Source organism: Corella eumyota, chromosome 4 (genome assembly GCF_963082875.1).
Source record: "Corella eumyota chromosome 4, kaCorEumy4.1, whole genome shotgun sequence".
NCBI lineage: Eukaryota > Metazoa > Chordata > Ascidiacea > Phlebobranchia > Corellidae > Corella > Corella eumyota.
The window spans coordinates 12460236-12481155 of NC_137493.1; the positions used below are offsets into that span (position 1 = coordinate 12460236).

At 30.1% G+C, this 20920-nt stretch overlaps 1 protein-coding gene and 1 long non-coding RNA gene across 4 annotated transcripts; both read left to right on the forward strand.

Annotated features, from left to right (window-relative positions):
- The first annotated feature begins 5989 nt into the window (after positions 1 to 5989).
- Positions 5990 to 10679, forward strand: LOC145749755 (uncharacterized). Of its 2 annotated transcripts, none has more exons than XR_014283649.1 (12): positions 5990 to 6120; positions 6213 to 6259; positions 6478 to 6545; positions 6849 to 6906; positions 7004 to 8261; positions 8376 to 8552; positions 8747 to 8900; positions 9047 to 9131; positions 9518 to 9635; positions 9775 to 9815; positions 9949 to 10010; positions 10459 to 10679. It is a non-coding gene; the product is annotated as an uncharacterized LOC145749755 (long non-coding RNA). The 2 variants fall into 2 exon arrangements; XR_014283650.1 differs by lacking the exon at positions 10459 to 10679 and adding an exon at positions 10238 to 10352.
- A 1113-nt stretch (positions 10680 to 11792) lies between these two features.
- LOC145749753 (uncharacterized) lies at positions 11793 to 20130 on the forward strand. Of its 2 annotated transcripts, XM_082565608.1 has the most exons (15): positions 11793 to 11896; positions 12053 to 12232; positions 16201 to 16351; positions 16498 to 16607; positions 16805 to 16978; positions 17633 to 17833; positions 17914 to 18026; positions 18101 to 18208; positions 18322 to 18498; positions 18569 to 18700; positions 18796 to 18880; positions 19139 to 19256; positions 19363 to 19403; positions 19532 to 19593; positions 20000 to 20130. In XM_082565608.1, the coding sequence occupies exons 1-15, from the start codon at positions 11806 to 11808 to the stop codon at positions 20030 to 20032; spliced, it is 1776 nt and encodes a 591-aa protein (XP_082421734.1). In that variant the 5' UTR covers positions 11793 to 11805; the 3' UTR covers positions 20033 to 20130. The 2 variants fall into 2 exon arrangements, with proteins under 2 accessions (XP_082421734.1, XP_082421733.1); XM_082565607.1 differs by lacking the exon at positions 20000 to 20130 and having other exon boundaries at positions 19532 to 19672.
- Positions 20131 to 20920: the final 790 nt, after the last annotated feature.

Sequence of the window (20920 nt, forward strand, 5' to 3'; positions counted from 1 at the left end):
ATATTTTAGTATCTGGCTCACAGAGTGTAATTTTATCAAATCACTACAGTTATATCCAATCTTATGCTGTTGTTACTGGCTTAACACCTAGAACTTCCTACATAACAAGGGTAAACATTAAACATAAATTTAAGTAATAAATTTATTATTGTATATATTTTGCAATTAATGTAGCCTTATATTAAAGTGATAAATGATACACTTTTTGTATATTGTTTGTAGGTAACAGTAACACTAGGTAATTGTGGTAGTCAATCAGTGACATCAAATTCAAGTGTTACAACCAGTTTTGGAATTCCTGATGTTATAACTTCATCTTATGTTGATTCAACCCAACCCAATTGTATTATCAAGTGGCCAATACCAACTAGTTATGTGGATGACATTCTTTCATATGAGGTTAGGAATTTACCAAAACAAAATTATATTTTTTTTGTATTTGACAATTTATTTTAGTTTAAAAGAAAATCTTTTTTAGATTGAAAGCCGTGGTAATGATATAAAATACGCGAGAACTTTTGATTCTAAGAAATTAAACAAAATGGAAAATTTTTATTCTACTGACATACCCCTCAATATTTACAATCCTAACACAACTGTTACATTTAGTGTAAGTTATATTTTACTGTATTAAAGTTTTCTTATTATACAATTGATTTCAATATTTATTTGTTTCAGATAAGAGCAAGGTCTTGTGATGGTTTTGGAGAATGGGGAAATGTAAATGGAACTTGTAAAACAGGTTTATATATTATTGTACTTTTTATGTTAAACCTAGTTTTTTTAGATTAAAACTATTTAATGCAAAACATGTTTAGTAACTCATGCATCTAATTTTGTCTTATCAAAAAAGGCTTAATTAAAAAGGCTTAAAAAGGCTTAATTTCGATTATCAGTTTTTGAGCGGAAATGAGGTCATAACCCCTTTCTGCCACTTTTTTATTGCCCCAATCTTAAAGTAGATTTAATTTGCAATTGGTTATGACGTCATTTCCGCTCAAAAACTGATAATCGAAATACGTATTTTCGTTAAATATTGCTCCCGTTGACCCCTTTATCCCCTTTGTGCCAACTTTTAGTTAGTATCATTCGATTGCAAATTAAATTTACTTTAAGATTGGGGCAATAAAAATGTGGCAGAAAGGGGTTATAACGTCATTTCCGCTCAAAAACTAATAATCGAAATACATATTTTTGTCAAATATTGCTCCCGTTGACCCCTTTATCCCCTTTGTGCCAACTTTTAGTTAGCATCATTCGATTGCAAATTGAATTTACTTTAAGATTGGGGCAATAAAAATGTGGCACAAAAGGGTTATGACCTCATTTCTGCTCAAAAACTGATAATCGAAATACGTATTTTTGTCAAATATTGCTCCCGTTGACCCCTTTATCCCCTTTGTGCCAACTTTTAGTTAGCATCATTCGATTGCAAATTAAATTTACTTTAAGATTGGGGCAATAAAAATGTGGCAGAAAGGGGTTATGACCTCATTTCCGCTCAAACACTGATAATCGAAATACGTATTTTTGTCAAATATTGCGCCCGTTGACCCCTTTATCCCCTTTGTGCCAACTTTTAGTTAGCATCATTCGATTGCAAATTGAATTTACTTTAAGATTGGGGCAATAAAAATGTGGCACAAAAGGGTTATGACCTCATTTCTGCTCAAAAACTGATAATCGAAATACATATTTTTGTCAAATATTGCTCCCATTGACCCCTTTATCCCCTTTGTGCCAACTTTTAGTTAGTATCATTCGATTGCAAATTAAATTTACTTTAAGATTGGGGCAATAAAAATGTGGCAGAAAGGGGTTATGACCTCATTTCCGCTCAAACACTGATAATCGAAATACGTATTTTTGTCAAATATTGCTCCCGTTGACCCCTTTATCCCCTTTGTGCCAACTTTTAGTTAGCATCATTCGATTGCAAATTAAATTTACTTTAAGATTGGGGCAATAAAAATGTGGCAGAAAGGGGTTATGACCTCATTTCCGCTCAAACACTGATAATCGAAATACGTATTTTTGTCAAATATTGCGCCCGTTGACCCCTTTATCCCCTTTGTGCCAACTTTTAGTTAGCATCATTCGATTGCAAATTGAATTTACTTTAAGATTGGGGCAATAAAAATGTGGCACAAAAGGGTTATGACCTCATTTCTGCTCAAAAACTGATAATCGAAATACATATTTTTGTCAAATATTGCTCCCATTGACCCCTTTATCCCCTTTGTGCCAACTTTTAGTTAGCATCATTTGATTGCAAATTGAATTTACTTTAAGATTGGGACAATAAAAATGTGGCACAGAGGGGTTATGACGTCATTTCCGCTCAAACACTGATAATTAAAATACGTATTTTTGTTAAATATTGCTCCCGTTGACCCCTTTATCCCCTTTGTGCCAACTTTTAGTTAGTATCATTCGATTGCAAATTAAATTTACTTTAAAATTGGGACAATAAAAATGTGGCACAGAGGGGTTATGACGTCATTTCCGCTCAAACACTGATAATCGAAATACATATTTTTGTCAAATATTGCTCTTGTTGACCCCTTTATCCCCTTTGTGCCAACTTTAAGTTAGTATCATTCGATTGCAAATTAAATTTACTTTAAGATTGGGGCAATAAAAATGTGGCAGAAAGGGGTTATGACCTCATTTCCACTCAAAAACTGATAATCGAAATACGTATTTTTGTCAAATATTGCTCCCATTGACCCCTTTATCCCCTTTGTGCCAACTTTTAGTTAGCATCATTCGATTGCAAATTGAATTTACTTTAAGATTGGGGCAATAAAAATGTGGCACAGAGGGGTTATGACGTCATTTTCGCTCAAACACTGATAATCGAAATACATATTTTTGTCAAATATTGCTCCCATTGACCCCTTTATCCCCTTTGTGCCAACTTTTAGTTAGCATCATTCGATTGCAAATTGAATTTACTTTAAGATTGGGGCAATAAAAATGTGGCACAAAGGGGTTATGACGTCATTTCCGCTCAAACACTGATAATCGAAATACGTATTTTTGTCAAATATTGCTCCCGTTGACCCCTTTATCCCCTTTGTGCCAACTTTTAGTTAGTATCAATCGATTGCATATTGAATTTACTTTAAGATTGGGTCAATAAAAATGTGGCACAAAGGGGTTATGACATCATTTTATTAAAAAATAAAAAATACTTTGCACTCCGCATACTGTACTCCACCTTTTACATAGTGCCAAGTTATCTTTTATAATTAAAGAAAAAAAAAATTGATAATTTTTATATAATTTAATTAAGCTTGTAGTGACAACGTAGTTGGATTTGGGGATACTATATACAGTTTATCAGACAATCAACTTAATGTGGAAAATGCTGAAAATTTTTGTCAAGAAAATGGTGGAAATTCGGCTTCAATTCGAGATCAACAAACCAATGATTTCATTGTCAATCTTCTTAACAACAAATATAGAAATGGTAAGTTCAAATTTATGTAAGCTTAACAGTTTGCACTAATTTATTGTAAATTATAAGTATTTTATGTAATAATAACTAATAACATTTTGTGATCTTTAAAATGGTAATGATCAACTTTCAAATTCTTATTACTTATATATTAAGTGTACTTTAATTATAGTTCTTGCATTTTAATATGTACAGATTTTATTTTACTCATAGGTTTGCAAAGAGTGTGGATATTTTACAAAAGAGTAAATTGGGGATATGTTTATGGTCGAGGATATAGATATGCTTTATCACCTGAAGAAATAGATGGTTGGATGAGTGCTAGACGTCTAGGAGACATTGCTTATGTTGATCTTTATAATAGGTTTGTAACTAACTGGCTGTGGCGGTTAATAGTAATTAAGTAGTAACTGTAATTCGCAATTTCAATAAATAGAATTAAATAAATCAAACTGTTTTGCAAATAAGCTATTTAAATATTAGTTCAAGACCAGGATTTACACAACCTCTTACATTTTGTCAATATCAATTTAGAAGATGGGGTATAACAGTGGGACCTAGACCTTCTAATTGTGGTGGTAAACCTGCTATAGATAAATTTATATATAAAATAATTTTTAAAAGTTAAAAGTGCGCTAAATTAAAATTTTTGTTGTATTTTTTTTCTGTAATAAATTTAAATCTCTATGTACAGGAGGAACTGTTTTTGACTTTCAATTTTTTGGATCTCTCAACAATGTAAAAAAAAAAACTCATTGAAAAGATATCTTTTAAATAGAAATACTCAACCATTTTCCACCAAGTTAACTGCCACTGATGGTTTAAGTCTTGGTATTGAAGGATTTGTGAAGTTAAAAGGAACTATCTTTGTTCCAGGTAATATTGTTGTTAAAAACTATAATATTATTAATTTTTTTTAACTTATAATGTAAAATGTTAAGTTTATCACATGGTAGCTAATTAAGTTCCTTTAATTATTTTACTTCAATTATAAGTTAGTAATCATTTTTTTCAAGCACATTTGTATGTTAATGCATTTTTAAATGATAAAACTTTTTGCCTAAAATTGTTGAATAAAAAAACTTTAACATTACAATTTAAATTACTATAGATATACCAGACACTCGAGTTATAGTTGGAGCAAAATATTTAGATAACAACTGGGTTTGGCCTGATCAAACTCCAGTTAACTTCTTTACATTACCACGAACTCCTTCTAATCTGTGTACAGCATTTCATTATGAAAATGGTTCTTGGAATCTAATACCAATAAACTGTACAGAAACATACAACTTTGCCTGCCAATATCAATGTAAATAAACTTTTTAACTTATAAATAAAAAAGTACTTAAATTTGTAGATAAAATTGTTGTTAAGTTAATTTAAGCATATATTGTAGTGACCACACAAGCTAACCCTGTACAATGTGATGGTAACTCTATTAATGTAACCTGAAGTACAAATTTATTATCACTTCAATCAATCTATTCTAACTTGACCTTAAATGTACAAGTAAGATAGTAAAAAAACTTTGTTGTTAATTAATTTTATTCGCAATAGGAAACACTGGATAATAGTTTTAACTTTTATAATACTTTAGGTGGATATTTTAGTATCTGGCTCACAGAGTGTAATTTTATCAAATCACTACAGTTATATCAAATCTTATGCTGTTGTTACTGGCTTAACACCTAGAACTTCCTACATAACAAGGGTAAACATTAAACATAAATTTAAGTAATAAATTTATTATTGTATATATTTTGCAATTAATGTAGCCTTATATTAAAGTGATAAATGATACACTTTTTGTATATTGTTTGTAGGTAACAGTAACACTAGGTAATTGTGGTAGTCAATCAGTAACATCAAATTCAAGTGTTACAACCAGTTTCGGAATTCCTGATGTCATTACGGCATCTTATGTTGATTCAACCCAACCTAATTGTATTATTAAGTGGCCAATACCAACTAGTTATGTGGATGACATTCTTTCATATGAGGTTAGGAATTTACCAAAACAAAATTATATTTTTTTTGTATTTGACAATTTATTTTAGTTTAAAAGAAAATCTATTTTAGATTGAAAGTCGTGGTAATGATATAAAATACGCGAGAACTTTTGATTCTAAGAAATTAAACAAAACGGAAAATTTTTATTCTACTGACATACCCCTCAATATTTACAATCCTAACACAACTGTTACATTTAGTGTAAGTTATATTTTACTTTATTAAAGTTTTCTTTTTATACAATTGGTTTTAATATTTATTTGTTTTAGATAAGAGCAATTTCTTGTGAGGGTTTTGGAGAATGGGGAAATGTAAATGGAACCTGTAAAACAGGTTTATATATTATTGTACTTTTTATGTTAAACCTAGTTTTTTTAGATTAAAACTATTTATTGCAAAACATGTTTAGTAACTCATGCATCTATATTTGTCTTATCAAAAAAGGCTTAATTATTTTTACTAAAATTACAAGCATTCACAACATTCATTTTTACATTTCTATTTTTATTTAAAGAAATTTTAGGTTTAAATGGTAATCAGTCTGAAGTATCTGTTCCTAAAGGAGCTATAATTGGATCTGTTGTTGGAGTTGTTGTGTTGATAATTTTTGTTGTGGTTGTGATTATATTGATGAAGAAAAAAAGGTAAAAAATCCATGTTGTTATAAATGATTAAATTCGTAAAAAAAATAAATAAAATATAAATTACATCTTGTTTACATTTTATTCAATTTTAGATCCTTAAGTTTACCAAAAGAAGCACCTCAAACAGCTGCACGATCTGGTACAAAATTAATTCAGTTAAACAAAATTAACTAAATTGCATTTTTATTAAAATAATTGTGGTTTATGTAAAATTTAAATCCACATTAATTAGTTTCGATATTTTAGACTAATTATTAATCTCTTAATTTTATTTTAAATTCAACTAGAGTAAGTGCTGTGAATGCCTTAAATACTTAGAGTAAGTTCAACTACAATTAAATTTGTAACAATTTACAGGTACTGCTTCTGTACCAGTAGCAGAATCCTCATATGCTAATGTAGTTAACACAACATCAGTTAATCAGGTTAACCTAATAATTAAAATTAAAATATTTTTTTGTTTAACATTTAAATGTTGGCATCTAGATCTACTTTAAACTGTCCAAGTTGTTGGGTATTAATAAAATTCTATTATGGCTAAAAATATAAGAATTTAAGTTTTAATTTGTATACATATCATTTAAATGTACTAAAAATTAAAAAAGAGGAATTAAAAAGTACTTATTTTGTTTGTTAATTGTAAACATAAAAAATGAAAAGAAATTGATAATAATACCATGGCTACCCAAGTTACAATTTAACATATATATGTTTTCTTTCTTTTTTAGAATTCTGTGTATGAAAACTAGCACTTTAAGCAATAGTTTCAGCAGTTCAAAGTTTTAGGTAAGTATAAAAGTTTTATGCCATAATAATAATTTAAATATATCCATTAATTGTATTTTATGTAAATATTTTTATAATTCAAAAATTATAATTTTAGATTTCGTGTTTGAGGAAAAATTCAACATGTTTCTAGATCACCAGCTTGGTCGAACTTAATCTTGTATAAGGAATTGACTAAATGTCTTTTTTAATATTTATTTAAATTTGTGTTTTAATTTCTGTTAGTTTTGTATACATGAAATTATTTATAAAAAATACTGCCCCTAAATATAACATTTATTTTTGTTGTTGTTTTGTTTGGTGATAACTTTTGTTTACTTTTTTATTTTAATCGCAGTGTTTTTTAATATTTTAGTTTTTGTTGGTACCCAAAGTTTGTCAATTTGAGTAACTATAATTAAAAAGCCACATTTGACTTTTTAATTTTATTTTTTTAAACCACCTGCCCACTCTCATAGCTTTGTTGGACACTTAAGTGGTTGTGGTACTAAAGTAAAAAAAAACATGATTTTTTAAAATTATGAAAGTTTACAAAAAACTGAATATATTGATTGTTCCTTTAATAACCTAAGCAGGAAATATTAATAACTCACCGCTGCATAAATTGCTTTTTAAACTTTTTCCTAATAGGTGACTGTTTCTATTCTACCAGATTATTAGATTCTAACTTTTATTTTTAATAATAATCTGTAAACAACCTTTTTGTTTTTAGGTTTTGGCAAAAATTCTAATTTTGTACAAGCTTTTGTTGATAAAGCAGTTTATTTAGGACTGCATGTTTTAATATACAGTCATGCAAACTTTTTTTTCTGTAAGTGATGACTAATATCTGTACTTCGTAATAACTTCTATATTAATGAATTAATTAAACTTTATTAGTTTATTGTTTGTTAAATGGTATTAAGAATATTTTGTATTAATCTGATGTTTATTTGAGTTTACTAATTTACGATTCACTTTTAAGAGGCTATGAGCTTAACTGAGTTATATTCTGATTACTTATTGGTGGGGGATAAATGTATAACATTGTGTAGGTTAAGTCTCATTCAAGCAGTTAGTTAAACAAAATATGTGTGGGGGTTATTTAAAAATATTGTTTTTTGTATTAAACAAACTTGTGTTGTGCAGATAGGCAAATGTTAGGAATGTGTTTAACAAAATTGGAAGTATTAAATTTCATTGATGCGGCTTTTCAATATATAATATTTTCTTCTAATAAGAACTGGTTATGTTTTATTGTTTAAGTAATTAATATTTCAATAATCAGATAGGTTTTAAAATAACTGTAATGGGGACGTATAATATTTTGCTTTATATGCTGATTATTTTATTTATTTCAACTCTAAGCAAAGGAGGTAAGAAAGTTTTGAAATAAAATTAATATTACAACTCTTTTGTCTAACTATATACTGTAATTACAAAACAAACCTTTACATGAATGAATTTGTTATATTTGTGTGTTTGTTAAGCTTGCAGTGAGAGCATAAATGGAACTGGGGATACTGTATATAGTTTATCAGACAACCAACTTAGTGTGAAAAATGCTGAGAATATTTGTAAGGAAAATGGTGGAAATTTGGTTTCAATTCGAGATCAACAAACAAATAATTTTATTTTTAATCTTATTAACAACAAATACAGAAATGGTAAGTTTAAATTCATATGCTTTACAGTTTTAACTTATTGATTTTAAGTTGTAAATAATTATCTAATTTTAACTTTTTGTAACCCTAATATTATGATGGCCTAAATGATAAACTTTTATATTCTTATTAATTACATAAAATATCTTAATATTAGTTTATTTGTTTCTAATATATAGATTAGTATTTGTTTTTAGGTGTACAAAGAGTGTGAATATTTTACAAAAAAGTGCAGAATCAACCACATGAACAGGGTAGAGGATACAGATATGCTTTATCACCTGAAGAAACAAATGGTTGGATGAGTGCTGGTCGTCTAGGGGACATTGCTTATGTTGATCTTTATAACAGGTTTATCATAAATAACTGGTTTAACAATACTCAGAAAAATTTCAGGCAACTTGATTCGAAATGATTAACATACAATTAAACTCTAACTACAAAGTTTTTTTGGGGGGGATTTCAACAAATAAAATATAACAATACATTTGAATTAGATTAGAGCAAGTTCTTGTGAGGGTTTTGGAGAATGGAAAAATGTGAATAGACCTTGTGTTTCACCAATTAAAATAATAGAAACAGGTTAACATGTTTTTTTGCTAATTATTGTTATATAATATACTAAATGGTCCAGCATAACATTTATTATACAAAAATGTAATTTTTTTGTTTACAACTAGAACTGTTACATAAAGTTGATTTAAATACAAACATATTGAAATCTATAACTCTAATTTTGTTTGTGTGGCATTGTTAAATGTTACTGATGTTGTTAACTAATAACACATTATCAGTCTTAACTCTTGAACTATTAGAACTATCCAGCTACAAAGTTAATTAGTTTCAGCCGAATCCTGAATTTTTAGGGTCCCCTAATTTTTTAATTCTGCATGTATTTTGCTTGTCTGTTTCTTCAAAGCATTTATAAAAACTTAATAGCATGAATTGTTTTTCAATTAAATTTTTAGGTGGAAGTGATGGTAAATCTGTATCTGTTGTGTCCAAAGAGGCAATAATTGGATCTATTGTTGTGGGGGTTGTAGCGTTAGTTATTATTGTGGTGATTATTTGGATGGTAAAGAAAAGGTAAAAATTATTTTTAATATAGGTAAATAACACTGAACTAACTATAGTGTAGTATGTATTTTTAATATTCTACAACATAAATTAAAAACTAAGTACAAAAACAATAATAAATTAAATTTTAAACCAAGAATTTTTTTAGGTTTCAAAAAAAGAAAGTTGTGCATAGGTCTACACATTCTGGTAAATTTTTTTTAACATAAAAATTCAATTATTTTTTTATAAAAATTCAATTAATTTTAAGTAAAGTATTTATTTAGTTGTGTTTAAGCCGCATGCATTCAGTACTAAAATTAAAATAATATTTATTTAATAGGTACAAATATGGTGTTGGAATCTCCTTATGCTAATGTAGTTAACACAATATCAGTTAATCAGGTTGGTATGATTTAAATTTCACTTAAAACTCTTTAATTACTTAAACCATTGTAAGAAGCGCATTTGGCTGCCGGGTAAATTTTGTTGCAAAATTATCGCTATGCCTAAGCAATTAAAATTTTATACTCTAAATTATCGCCACCAAAAATATTTAATCACTTTTGTTAACAAAAATTTGCTCAACTTTTTTTAAAAATAAGTTATACATTTTGCGCCGTATTGTTCAGCAGATTTGGGATAATGGGTTATTTCGCAAGCCTAATTTCGTAGAGACCTTTTTATTTACTATTTTTCCTTATTATCATAACAAATCGTTGGCATGCTACCATAACTCCGTTTTTTATTTAGTTGACATTTTTGCATTACGTTAATTTAACCCATAATTTTCATTATTATAAAAGGTTGTTCAATAAGTTTTAATTTAAAAACCGTTATTTATATTTTTTAGAATTCTGTTTATGAAAACTACCGCTCACACTATTAGCGGCACCGTTTTAAAGTAAATAAACTTGTGATTTTTTTTCGATTCAATTTAAATTTGGTGAAAATCTAAATATATTCATTCTTATGTGAGTTTTTTTAGGGCTAGTTTTTTTACCCGCTTTTTGGAATGCTACTGTTTTAATATAGTTACACATTTGCCGTTGGTGATTTTACAGTTTTTGTTAATTTAAGGCACATAAATTAAATAACAAACATTCAATAAAATAATTTTATACTTTGCTTGTTGAATTGTACTTCTTGTAACTTTTTTGTGTAAAAATATATTTTTGAAATTTATTTTTGTTTTTCATTTTATTTTTTGTGTTTTTTCCGTTATTATGTTTGCTGTTAAATATTTAAATTGCTCACTGATTGTTCTATTTTACATTTTTTTTCAATAACAAAACAATGTTATTTGAAATATTTTCCGGGTTCAATTTGTATTGGGACTTCGTAAACTTTACAATTTTAGGTTTTGTTAGCCTTTTTATTAAATGTTCATTGTTAATTATATTTCTATATTAAAGTGCACTTACAATAGACCGAAACTCTTACGTGCTTTAACTAACCTTCTAGCTAACTTACACGGGATATATTAGTAATCCAAGAATACGTAAATTGCTTTCGGGGCATTTTAAATATTTAAATAAGGGTAGAAGTCAATATACTTTGTTTGAGATTTATTTTTATAGCTAGTAAAAGGTTTTTTTTGTATTTTTATAGCTAGTAAAAAGGTTTTGTTCAGACTAAAAAAATGAGTCATGATTTGCCTATAGTACAAACTTATTACAATGTATTGGCATATTAATTTAAAATAAAAGTTTATATATAAGTCAATTTAGATGTTGAGAATGATATTAAAAGTAATGGCATTTTGTAATATTTGGCAATTTTTTGCCTATTAAGGCTACTGTAAACGATAATTATTATTACGTTTTTATTATAAAAGTTACATTAACTATTATACTGGTGGCTTAGCTATATACCATTTAGTAGAAAAAATAAATAGGTTTTGCCCTAAATTTAAAAAAGATTCGTAGGTTTTATTGTTGCTTATTAGAGATGCAATTTTAGTGGTCTTATTCTGTTGAACTAACTTGTTTAAAGAACATTAGGCTATAAGTTAACAGTTCGTATTACGTAATAAATGTTTGTGTAGTATTTATCTACCTCTATGCATAGTATTGATTTACCGATGAATAATAGGAAGTTACAGTTCCAAAATTCTATATAATACTGTGCTTTAATCTTATATATTAGCATTACCCAAGTTTTATGTTTTTTACTACTGTAGTGTATTCGTCGTAAAAACATGAAAAATATTGACGTAAAGCTACATAATATGTGTTGGATTTATAAGCTAATTTTAATTATTGTATATATTGCAACTTTAAGTGAAGGAGGTAAGAATTGATTTATTTATTTAATTTTTTTTTAAGTCGTCTTTAAATTAACTATTAATTTGGGGAAGCCCCATTTTACTATTATCACGTGGACTTGGCCATAAAGATTAAACAATATCAGTTTACACTCATAAAAATGTTTTAATGTTTATTAAGCTTGTAGTGACAACGTAGTTGGAATTGGGGATACTATATACAGTTTATTAGACAATCAATTTAATGTGGAAAATGCTGAAAATTTTTGCCAGGAAAATGGTGGAAGTTTGGCTTCAATTCGAAATCAACAAACAAATCATTTGATTATTAATCTTATTAACAACAAATATAGGGATGATGGTAAGTTACTTTGTAGACAAATATTTAACTTAAGCTAAATGTTTTTATTATGATGGGTGCATCACTCACTAATTAACAGAAATATAATTTCTTTTTAACAAATCTGCTACCTTTTTTTTTGTACAGTAAAAATAAGATTATTGTGCCAAGTAACTGTAATAATAGCTTTTAAAGGGTTGTACTAAAATACGCCCGGGAGGCCCGGGGGGCCCGGAGTAGGCCCGGGGGGGCCAGGGTATGTGCTGAAGGCGAGGGGTCAGTCCAAGAGCCTCAGTGGTATTTATTTAAGTCTCTGGGTGTTTATATAATGCCCGGGCTATTAATATAAATCCAGATTTTATTCGAGTTTTTATGCGGTCCGGGGGCGTTTAAATAAGGCGCGAAGTGTTTTATACAAGTTTTTATGAGACTCGGGGTGATTAAATGAGGCCCATGGTGATTTATACGTGTTTTTATAAGGCCCGGGGTGTTAAAATAAGCCCCGGGGTCTTTTATACAAAGCCCTAGGCGTTTTATTGAGTTTATATGGGGCTCGGGGTGTTTATGTGCGGCCCGAGGTGTTCTATACAAGTTTAAATGAGGCCCGGGTGCTTTATACAAGTTTAAATGAGGCCCGGGTGCTTTATACAAGTTTATATGAGGCCCTGGGTGTATATATGAGGCCCGGAGTGTTTATATGGGGCCCAGGGTGCTTATATGAGGCTTGGAGTGTTTATATGAAGCCTGAGGTGTTTATATGAGGCCCGGGGTGTTTTATACAAGTTTATATAAGGCCCTGGGTGTATATATGAGGCCCGGGGTGTTTATATGGGGCCCGGGGTTTTTATATAAAGCCCGATGTGTTAATATGAGGCCTGCCTTATTAAAAAAGAACATCCTATAACACAAAGTATTGAACTATTTGTAAAAAAAACTTAAAAATCTTAATAAGATTCCAAAATGTCTGTGATATATCGCTATTATTATTGGCACAACTTGAAGGCTTGCAAATCAAATTTACAGTCAAATTCTGAAATTGGACAAATAACACATGTATAGCAATAAATCACGTAATAAAATTATCAGCTAATTAAAAGTAGAATTGTAGTTTTTACATGTAAAGTGTGCCATATAAGGTTTGCATTATTGTGAGATTTATTCAGAACACGTTACTAGAAGAAAAAAAAACGACACAAAAATGTTGTCGCAACGGAAAAACGACAATCTTGCCAAAATAGTTTTTTTCAGGTCTATTGTTTAACTCTTTTTATGTGGTTTTTTTATACAATATTGAAAATATGGTAATTTGTTGCTTTTAATATGCCTATATATTTTATGCATAAAGTTTGTTGACCAAAAAAAATTCGATGGTTGATTTAATTCAATAAAAGTTTAAAATTGAAATTTTTTTCGATGTTAAAACCAACAACTAGAGCCTCATATAAACGCGTGCCTTTATATAAACTTATCTAAAACACCCCGGGCTTTATATTAAAACCCCGGCCGCCATATCAACACCTTGGGCCTAAATAGACTCGATAAAACAACCCGGGCCTCATATAAACTCGTATAAAACACCCCGGGGATTATATAAACTCGTATAAAACACCCTTGCCCTCATTTTAACACCCCGGGCCTCATAAAAACTCATATAAAAGACCCCGGGCCTCATTTCAACATCTCGGGCCTCATAAAAATTTGTATAAAACACCTCGGGCCTCATTTAAACACCCCGGGCCTCATAAAAACTCGTATAAAACACCCCGGGTCTTATTTAAACACCCCGGGCCTTATTTAAACACCCCGGGCCTAATATAAACACCCCGGGCCTAATATAAACTCGGTAAAATGGCTCGGGCCTCATATAAACAACCCAGGCCTCATATAAACTTGTATAAAACACCCCTGCCTTCATTTTAACACCGCAGGCCTCATAAAAACTCATATAAAAGATCCCGGGCCTCATTTCAACATCTCGGGCCTCATAAAAATTTGTATAAAACATCCCTGCCTTCATTTTAACACCCCGAGCCTCATAAAAACTCATATAAAAGACCCCGGGCCTCATTTCAACATCTCGGGCCTCATAAAAATTTGTATAAAACACCTCGGGCCTCATTTAAACACCCCGGGCCTCATAAAAACTCATATAAAACACCCCGGGCCTTATTTAAACACCCCGGGCCTTATTTAAACACCCGGGCATTATTTAAACACCCCGGGTCTCTTATAAACACCCCGGGCCTAATATAAACTTGGTAAAACGCCTCGGGCCTCATATAAACAACCCGGGCCTAATATAAACTCGGTAAAACACCTCAGGCCTCATATAAACAACCCAGGCCTCATATAAACTTGTATAAAACACCCCTGCCCTCATTTTAACACCCCGGGCCTCATAAAAACTCATATAAAAGACCCCGGGCCTCATTTCAACATCTCGGGCCTCATAAAAATTTGTATAAAACACCTCGGGCCTCATTTAAACACCCCGGGACTCATAAAAACTCATATAAAACACCTCGGGCCTTATTTAAACACCCCGGGCCTTATTTAAACACCCGGGCCTCATATAAACACCCCTGGCCTAATATAAACAACCCGGGCCTCATATAAATACTCCGGGCCTCATATAAATACCCCGGGCCTCATATAAACTCAGTAAAACGCCTCGGGCCTCACATAAACACCCCGGGCCTCATATAAACACCCCGGGCCTCATATAAACACCCCGTACCTCATATAAACTTGTATAAAACAACCCGGGCCTCATTTAAACTTGTATAAAATACCTCGGGCCTAAAATAAATACCTCGGGCCTAATATAAACACCCCGGGCCTCATATAAACTTGATCAAACGACGCGGGCTTTGTATAAAACACCCCGCGCCATTTTTTAACACCCTGTGCCCCATAAAAACACGTATAAAACACCCTGGGCCTTATTTAAACACCCCTGGCCTTATTTAAACACCCCGGGCATTATTTAAACACCCCGGGTCTCTTATAAACACCCCGGGCCTCATATAAACTCGGTAAAATGCCTCGGGCCTCATATTAACACCCCGGGCCTCACATAAACTTGTATAAAACATCCCTGCCTTCATTTTAACACCCCTGGCCTCATAAAAACTCATTTAAAAGACCCCGGACCTCATTCCAACATCTCGGGCCTCATAAAAATTTGTATAAAACACCTCGGGCCTCATTTAAACACCCCGGGACTCATAAAAACTCGTATAAAACACCCCGGGCCTTATTTAAACACCCCGGGCCTTATTTAAACACCCGGGCCTCATATAAACACCCCGGGCCTAATATAAACACCCCGGGCCTCATATAAACACCCCGGGACTCATATAAACACCCCGGGCCTCATATAAACTCGGTAAAACGCCTCGGGCCTCACATAAACACCCCGGGCCTCATATAAACACCCCGGGCCTCATATAAACACCCCGTACCTCATATAAACTTGTATAAAACAACCCAGGCCTCATTTAAACTTGTATAAAATACCTCGGGCCTTATATAAACACCCCGGGCCTCATATAAACTTGATAAAACGACGCGGGCTTTGTATAAAACACCCCACGCCATTTTTTTAACACCCTGTGCCCCATAAAAACACGTATAAAACACCCTGGGCCTTATTTAAACACTCCCGGGCCTCATATAAACTCGAATAAACCGATCTGGATTTATATTAATAGCCCGAGCCTCATATAAACACCATGGGACTTAAATAAATACCACCGAAGCTCTTGGACCCACCCCGGGCTTCTCGCGCATACCTCGGGCCTACCCCGGGCCTCCCGGGCGTATTTTAGTAGGACCGGCTTTTTAAGGGGCAATATATTGGAAAATTATCTATTACTTTTAATAAAAATTTTATTTTTGTGATTGTCATAATATTGTTTATTAAATAATTAGTTTACAATGCCACTAAGGTTATAAAATGCAAAAAATTATGATAAATTTTGTGATAGGTTTGCAAAGGGTGTGGATATTTTACAAGCAAGTTAACTTTGAAGGTAATATAGGCAGAGCATACAGATATGCTTTATCACCTGAAGAAACAAATGGTTGGATGAGTGCTGGACGTTTAGGAGATATTGCTTATGTTGATCTTTATAACAGGTTTACATGATAACTTGTAATGAAAAAAAAAATTTAATGTTTAACTTAATGCATAACTTTTATATATATTTTGTATAAGATTTTATGTTGATTTTTATTTGCTTAAAAAAGACTGAATAATCCAAATAAACTGTAATTTATTTTAGTTTAAGACCAGGATTTACACAACCTCTTACATTTTGTCAATTTCGATTTACAAGATGGAGTATAACAGTGGGTCCTAGACCTTCTAATTGTGGTGATGAACCTGCTGAAGGTAAATGTATAAAAAAATTTAAAATGTTTTAAGTAGTTTTTAATGTTTTTGGTCTTTAATTTTGTGTGGTCAATTTTATAGATAAAGATTTTAAACTTGTAACAAAGCAATATTTATTAATATCAAATTTAAAAGTTAATATATTAAAAAATATATTTAAAAGTTAATATAATATATTAAAACATTTATACCTGCAGGAAAAACTGTTTTTGACTTTCAATTCTATGGACCTTCTAATAATGTTAGCTCATTATTGAGATATCGTTTGGGAAGAACCAGTCAACCTTATTCCACCAAGTTAACTGCCACTGATAATAGAAATCTTGGTGTTGCTGGCTTTACACATTTGGAAGGGATTATGTATGTTCCAGGTAATATTGTTTTAAATTTTGTGTTTTAAAATGCATTTTTTACCTACTAAGCTACAAGATTTTTGTTAGTAATTACAAATCCCTTAGGTTTGTTTTGTTGTTTTTTTTTTCGGATATTTAATTGCTAAATTTTTTTTCATATAAGTAGCATATAAACTTTTTGGTTTTTTTATTTATTTATTTTTTTGTATATATCTTTATCCTCGATGTGCGAAAGTCGATATGCGACTTAAACATAGAGTAACATCAGTTACTCCGACTCAGTCTCGAGTTACCTGTGGCAGTTTGGGATATTATAGATTATAATTGCCCAGTAATTAAGTGCTGGCTCAGCAGGAGTTCATACCGTTTATAGCGCCTTACTCAAGGATGCTACAGCATGAGATCAGTGGGGATTGAACCCACGAACTCATGGTGGTGTAGCAAGTGTTCTTATTACTACACCACGCTGCCGATTTTTAAAAAATCTGTATTTCTGATAATAGGAATAGACAGCCTTATCATAACATAACTAAATTTCAGTAAGGTAAATTAATTTGTGGATTTTGTAAGTACTGTTTTGCATTGTTTGTGAATACTGTAATATTATGACAATAATGGCCACTTTGTGCAATCACCTATATATTTAACATTTGTTGATTTTCTTTTTTTAAGTTATTCCAGACACTCATGTAGTTATTGGAGCAAAGTATTCGGATAACAACTGGGTTTGGTCTGATCAAACTCCAGTTAACTTCTTTACATTACCACAAACTCCTTCTAATTTGTGCACAGCATTTCATTATGAAAATGAGACTTGGAATTTAATTTCAATTAACTGTACAAAAACATACAACTTTGCCTGCCAATATCAATGTAACAAGACAGTATAAAAATAAAAGTAATTGATTTTGTAATTAACATTGTTGGTAATTTAACTTAAACTTTTAATTTAGTAACCACACAAGCTTACCCTGTGCAATGTGATGGTAACTCTATTAATGTAACCTGGAGTACAAATTTATTATCACTTCAATCAACCTATACTAACTTAAACTTTATTACACACGTAAGATTTTTTTAAGAAGCCACATAAATTATTGGAAAAATTGGATATCAGTTTTAACTTTTTTAATACTCTAGGTTGATATTTTATTATCTGGAAGAATAATATCTACAAAGCAATACAGTTATAATCAATCTTATGTCGTTGTTAAAAGCCTAAAACCTAGAACTACCTACATAGCAAAGGTAAACATTGAACATAGATTTAAGTAATAATAAATATTATTGTTGTTTTTTTTTAATTAATGTAGCCTTATAATATAGTGAAAAATGATACAATTTTTGTATTTTGTTTGTAGGTAACAGTAACACTAAGTAACTGTGGTAGTCAAACAGTAACATCAAATTCAAGTATTACAACCAGTTTTGGAATTTCTGATGTCATAACTTCATCTTATGTTAATTCAACTCAACCTAATTGTATTATCAAGTGGCCAATACCAATTTATTATGTAGATGAAATTTTATTGTATGAGGTGAGTAAATAATAGAAATAATGTTAAATATCTAAGGTAGGGTTAAAATAATATTTTTATTTTGGTTTAGATTGAAGGCCAAAGCAACACAAATACGTCATTGATTACCATTAATCCCAGCTCATTAACTACAATGGAAAATGAATACTTGATGGAAATACCTTTAGATGTTCATAAATATAACAAAACTGTTACATTTAGGGTAGCTGTTATTACATTTAGGCTAAACTTTATTTTTTTCAACACAATATACTTAAATAAAAAGATATTTCATTTTTGCATGAAATGTTGTTTTAGATAAGAGCAAGTTCTTGTGAAGGTTTTGGAGAATGGGAAAATGTAAATGGAACTTGCGTTTCACCAATTAAAATAATAGAAACAGGTTAAATTGTTTTTTTTTGCATTTCTTAAATGCTAATTCTTGTTACATATTATACCAAATGGTTCAGTTTAACAGTGATAATACAAATATGTATATACTTTTTATTATTTTGTTTTAATTAGAACTATTGGACCTATGTTGCTACATCATCAAGTAGTTTAATTTTAGGGTCTTATCATTTTTAATACTGCATATATTTTAGTTGTTTGTTTCTTTCATGCATTTTTAAGTATGAATTGTTTTAAATGAAATTTTTAGGTGAGAATGATGGTAAATCTGGAACTGTTGTGTCTAAAGAAGCAATAATTGGTTCTATTGTTGGAGTGGTTGTAGTGTTAGTTATTGTTGTTGTGGTTATTTGGATGGTAAAGAAAAGGTAAAAATGTTTTTTTTTTAATATTTGTAATTAACACTGAACTAACTATAGTTAAATAAATGTAGTACGAACATTAAATTGAATTTTAAATCAAGAATTGTTTTAGGTTTCAAATAAATGAAATTATGCAAAGACCTACACAATCTGGTAAAACGTTTTTTGGTATTAACAGAAGAATAAAATTATTTTTTTAATAATCATTAGTAACGCACTATAGTATTTATTTAATTGTGTTTAAACCTTATGCATATTTTAAAAAGGAATTTATTTTGTAGGTACTGGTATGGTGTTGGAATCTCCATATGCTAATGTAGTTAACAGAACTGCAGTAAATCAAGTTGGTTTTGTTTTATTTAAATTTAAAAAAAATTCGTGTCAATTAAAAAAATTAACTTAGATCCTGGTTAATATTTAAACTGCTGTAAATGGGGCACTGGGCTGTGGTTAAATTTTGTTGCAAATATAAAGCAATTGAAATTTTATGCACTAAATAACTGACACTAGAAATATTTTATAACTTTCAATAACACAAATTTACTAAATTTTTCTTTGCGGCAGAATATTAGGCAGATTTGTTAAATGGGTTATTTTGCAAGCCTTCCTTCATAGTCACCTATCCATATACTTATTTTGCTTGCTACCATAACAATCAAAATTTTTAATTTAAACCACGTGTAACCTCTATTAGTATGAAATGTTAACAAACAAGTAATCTTTAACAATAAGTTATTTATCTTTTTCAGAATTCTGTTTATGAAAACTACCGCTCCAACTAATAGATGTAACTATTTATTATAATGCGATTCTGCATTTTTAATGGAGGGCTTGTATAAAATTATTGTTCATTGTTGAACTAGAAAACTATTTATTGCCTTTTCAAGTTTAGCTCCAAAATTTAAAAAAATAGGTTTTAAACAATTAAAATGCCTAAGAAATGCTGTTATATAAAAGTAAAAAACTCTTATTGAAAAAAAAGTATTAATTGTGCATTTAATGACCTAAGCAGGAAATATTAATAACCCACAGCCACCCAGATTTCCTTTAAAGCTTTTGTGCTGTTAAGGTTTTGTAAAAGTTGCGCCTGTTCTTATCTCACTGGATTGTTCGATTTTAATTTTTAATAATAATTTAAACAATCTCTATGTTTTTCATTTTGCAAAAATTTTAATTTTATGCATGTATTTGTTGGGATGTAGTTTGTTTAAGAAAGCATTTAAAATATACAGTCATGCAAACTTTCTTTTATTTTTTAAGTCATGACTAATACTTTTACAATTTATTTTAGTGGGACTTATCAGTGGGATTTATGCATAATATTATGTAGGTAAAGCCTTATTCAAGCAGTTTGTTAAACGAAATATGTGTGGGGGTTTATTTAAACAAAAATATTTTTCTTTTATATTAAACAAAATTGTGTCATGTGGAGGGGCAAATGTGTTTAACAAAGTTGAAAGTATGATTTTTCATTGCTGTTGCTTATTAAACATATAATTTTTTTGTAATAAGAATTAGTTATGTTTTATTGTTTAAGTAATTATTATTTTGATTATCAGGTAGGTTTTTAAAGTAACTGTAATGGGTACATATTATATTTTGCTTTATATGCTGATTATTTTATGTATTTTAACTTTAAGCAAAGAAGGTAAGAAAGTTTTGACAAAAAA

Coding starts and splice junctions, on each gene's coding strand:
- LOC145749753 (XM_082565607.1), top strand. CDS start 11,806: ATGAAAAATATTGACGTAAAGCTACATAATATGTGTTGGATTTATAAG. Junction 18,209..18,321: donor GAACTACCTACATAGCAAAG/GTAAACATTGAA, acceptor TTTTGTTTGTAG/GTAACAGTAACACTAAGTAA. Junction 18,881..19,138: donor AATTAAAATAATAGAAACAG/GTTAAATTGTTT, acceptor TGAAATTTTTAG/GTGAGAATGATGGTAAATCT.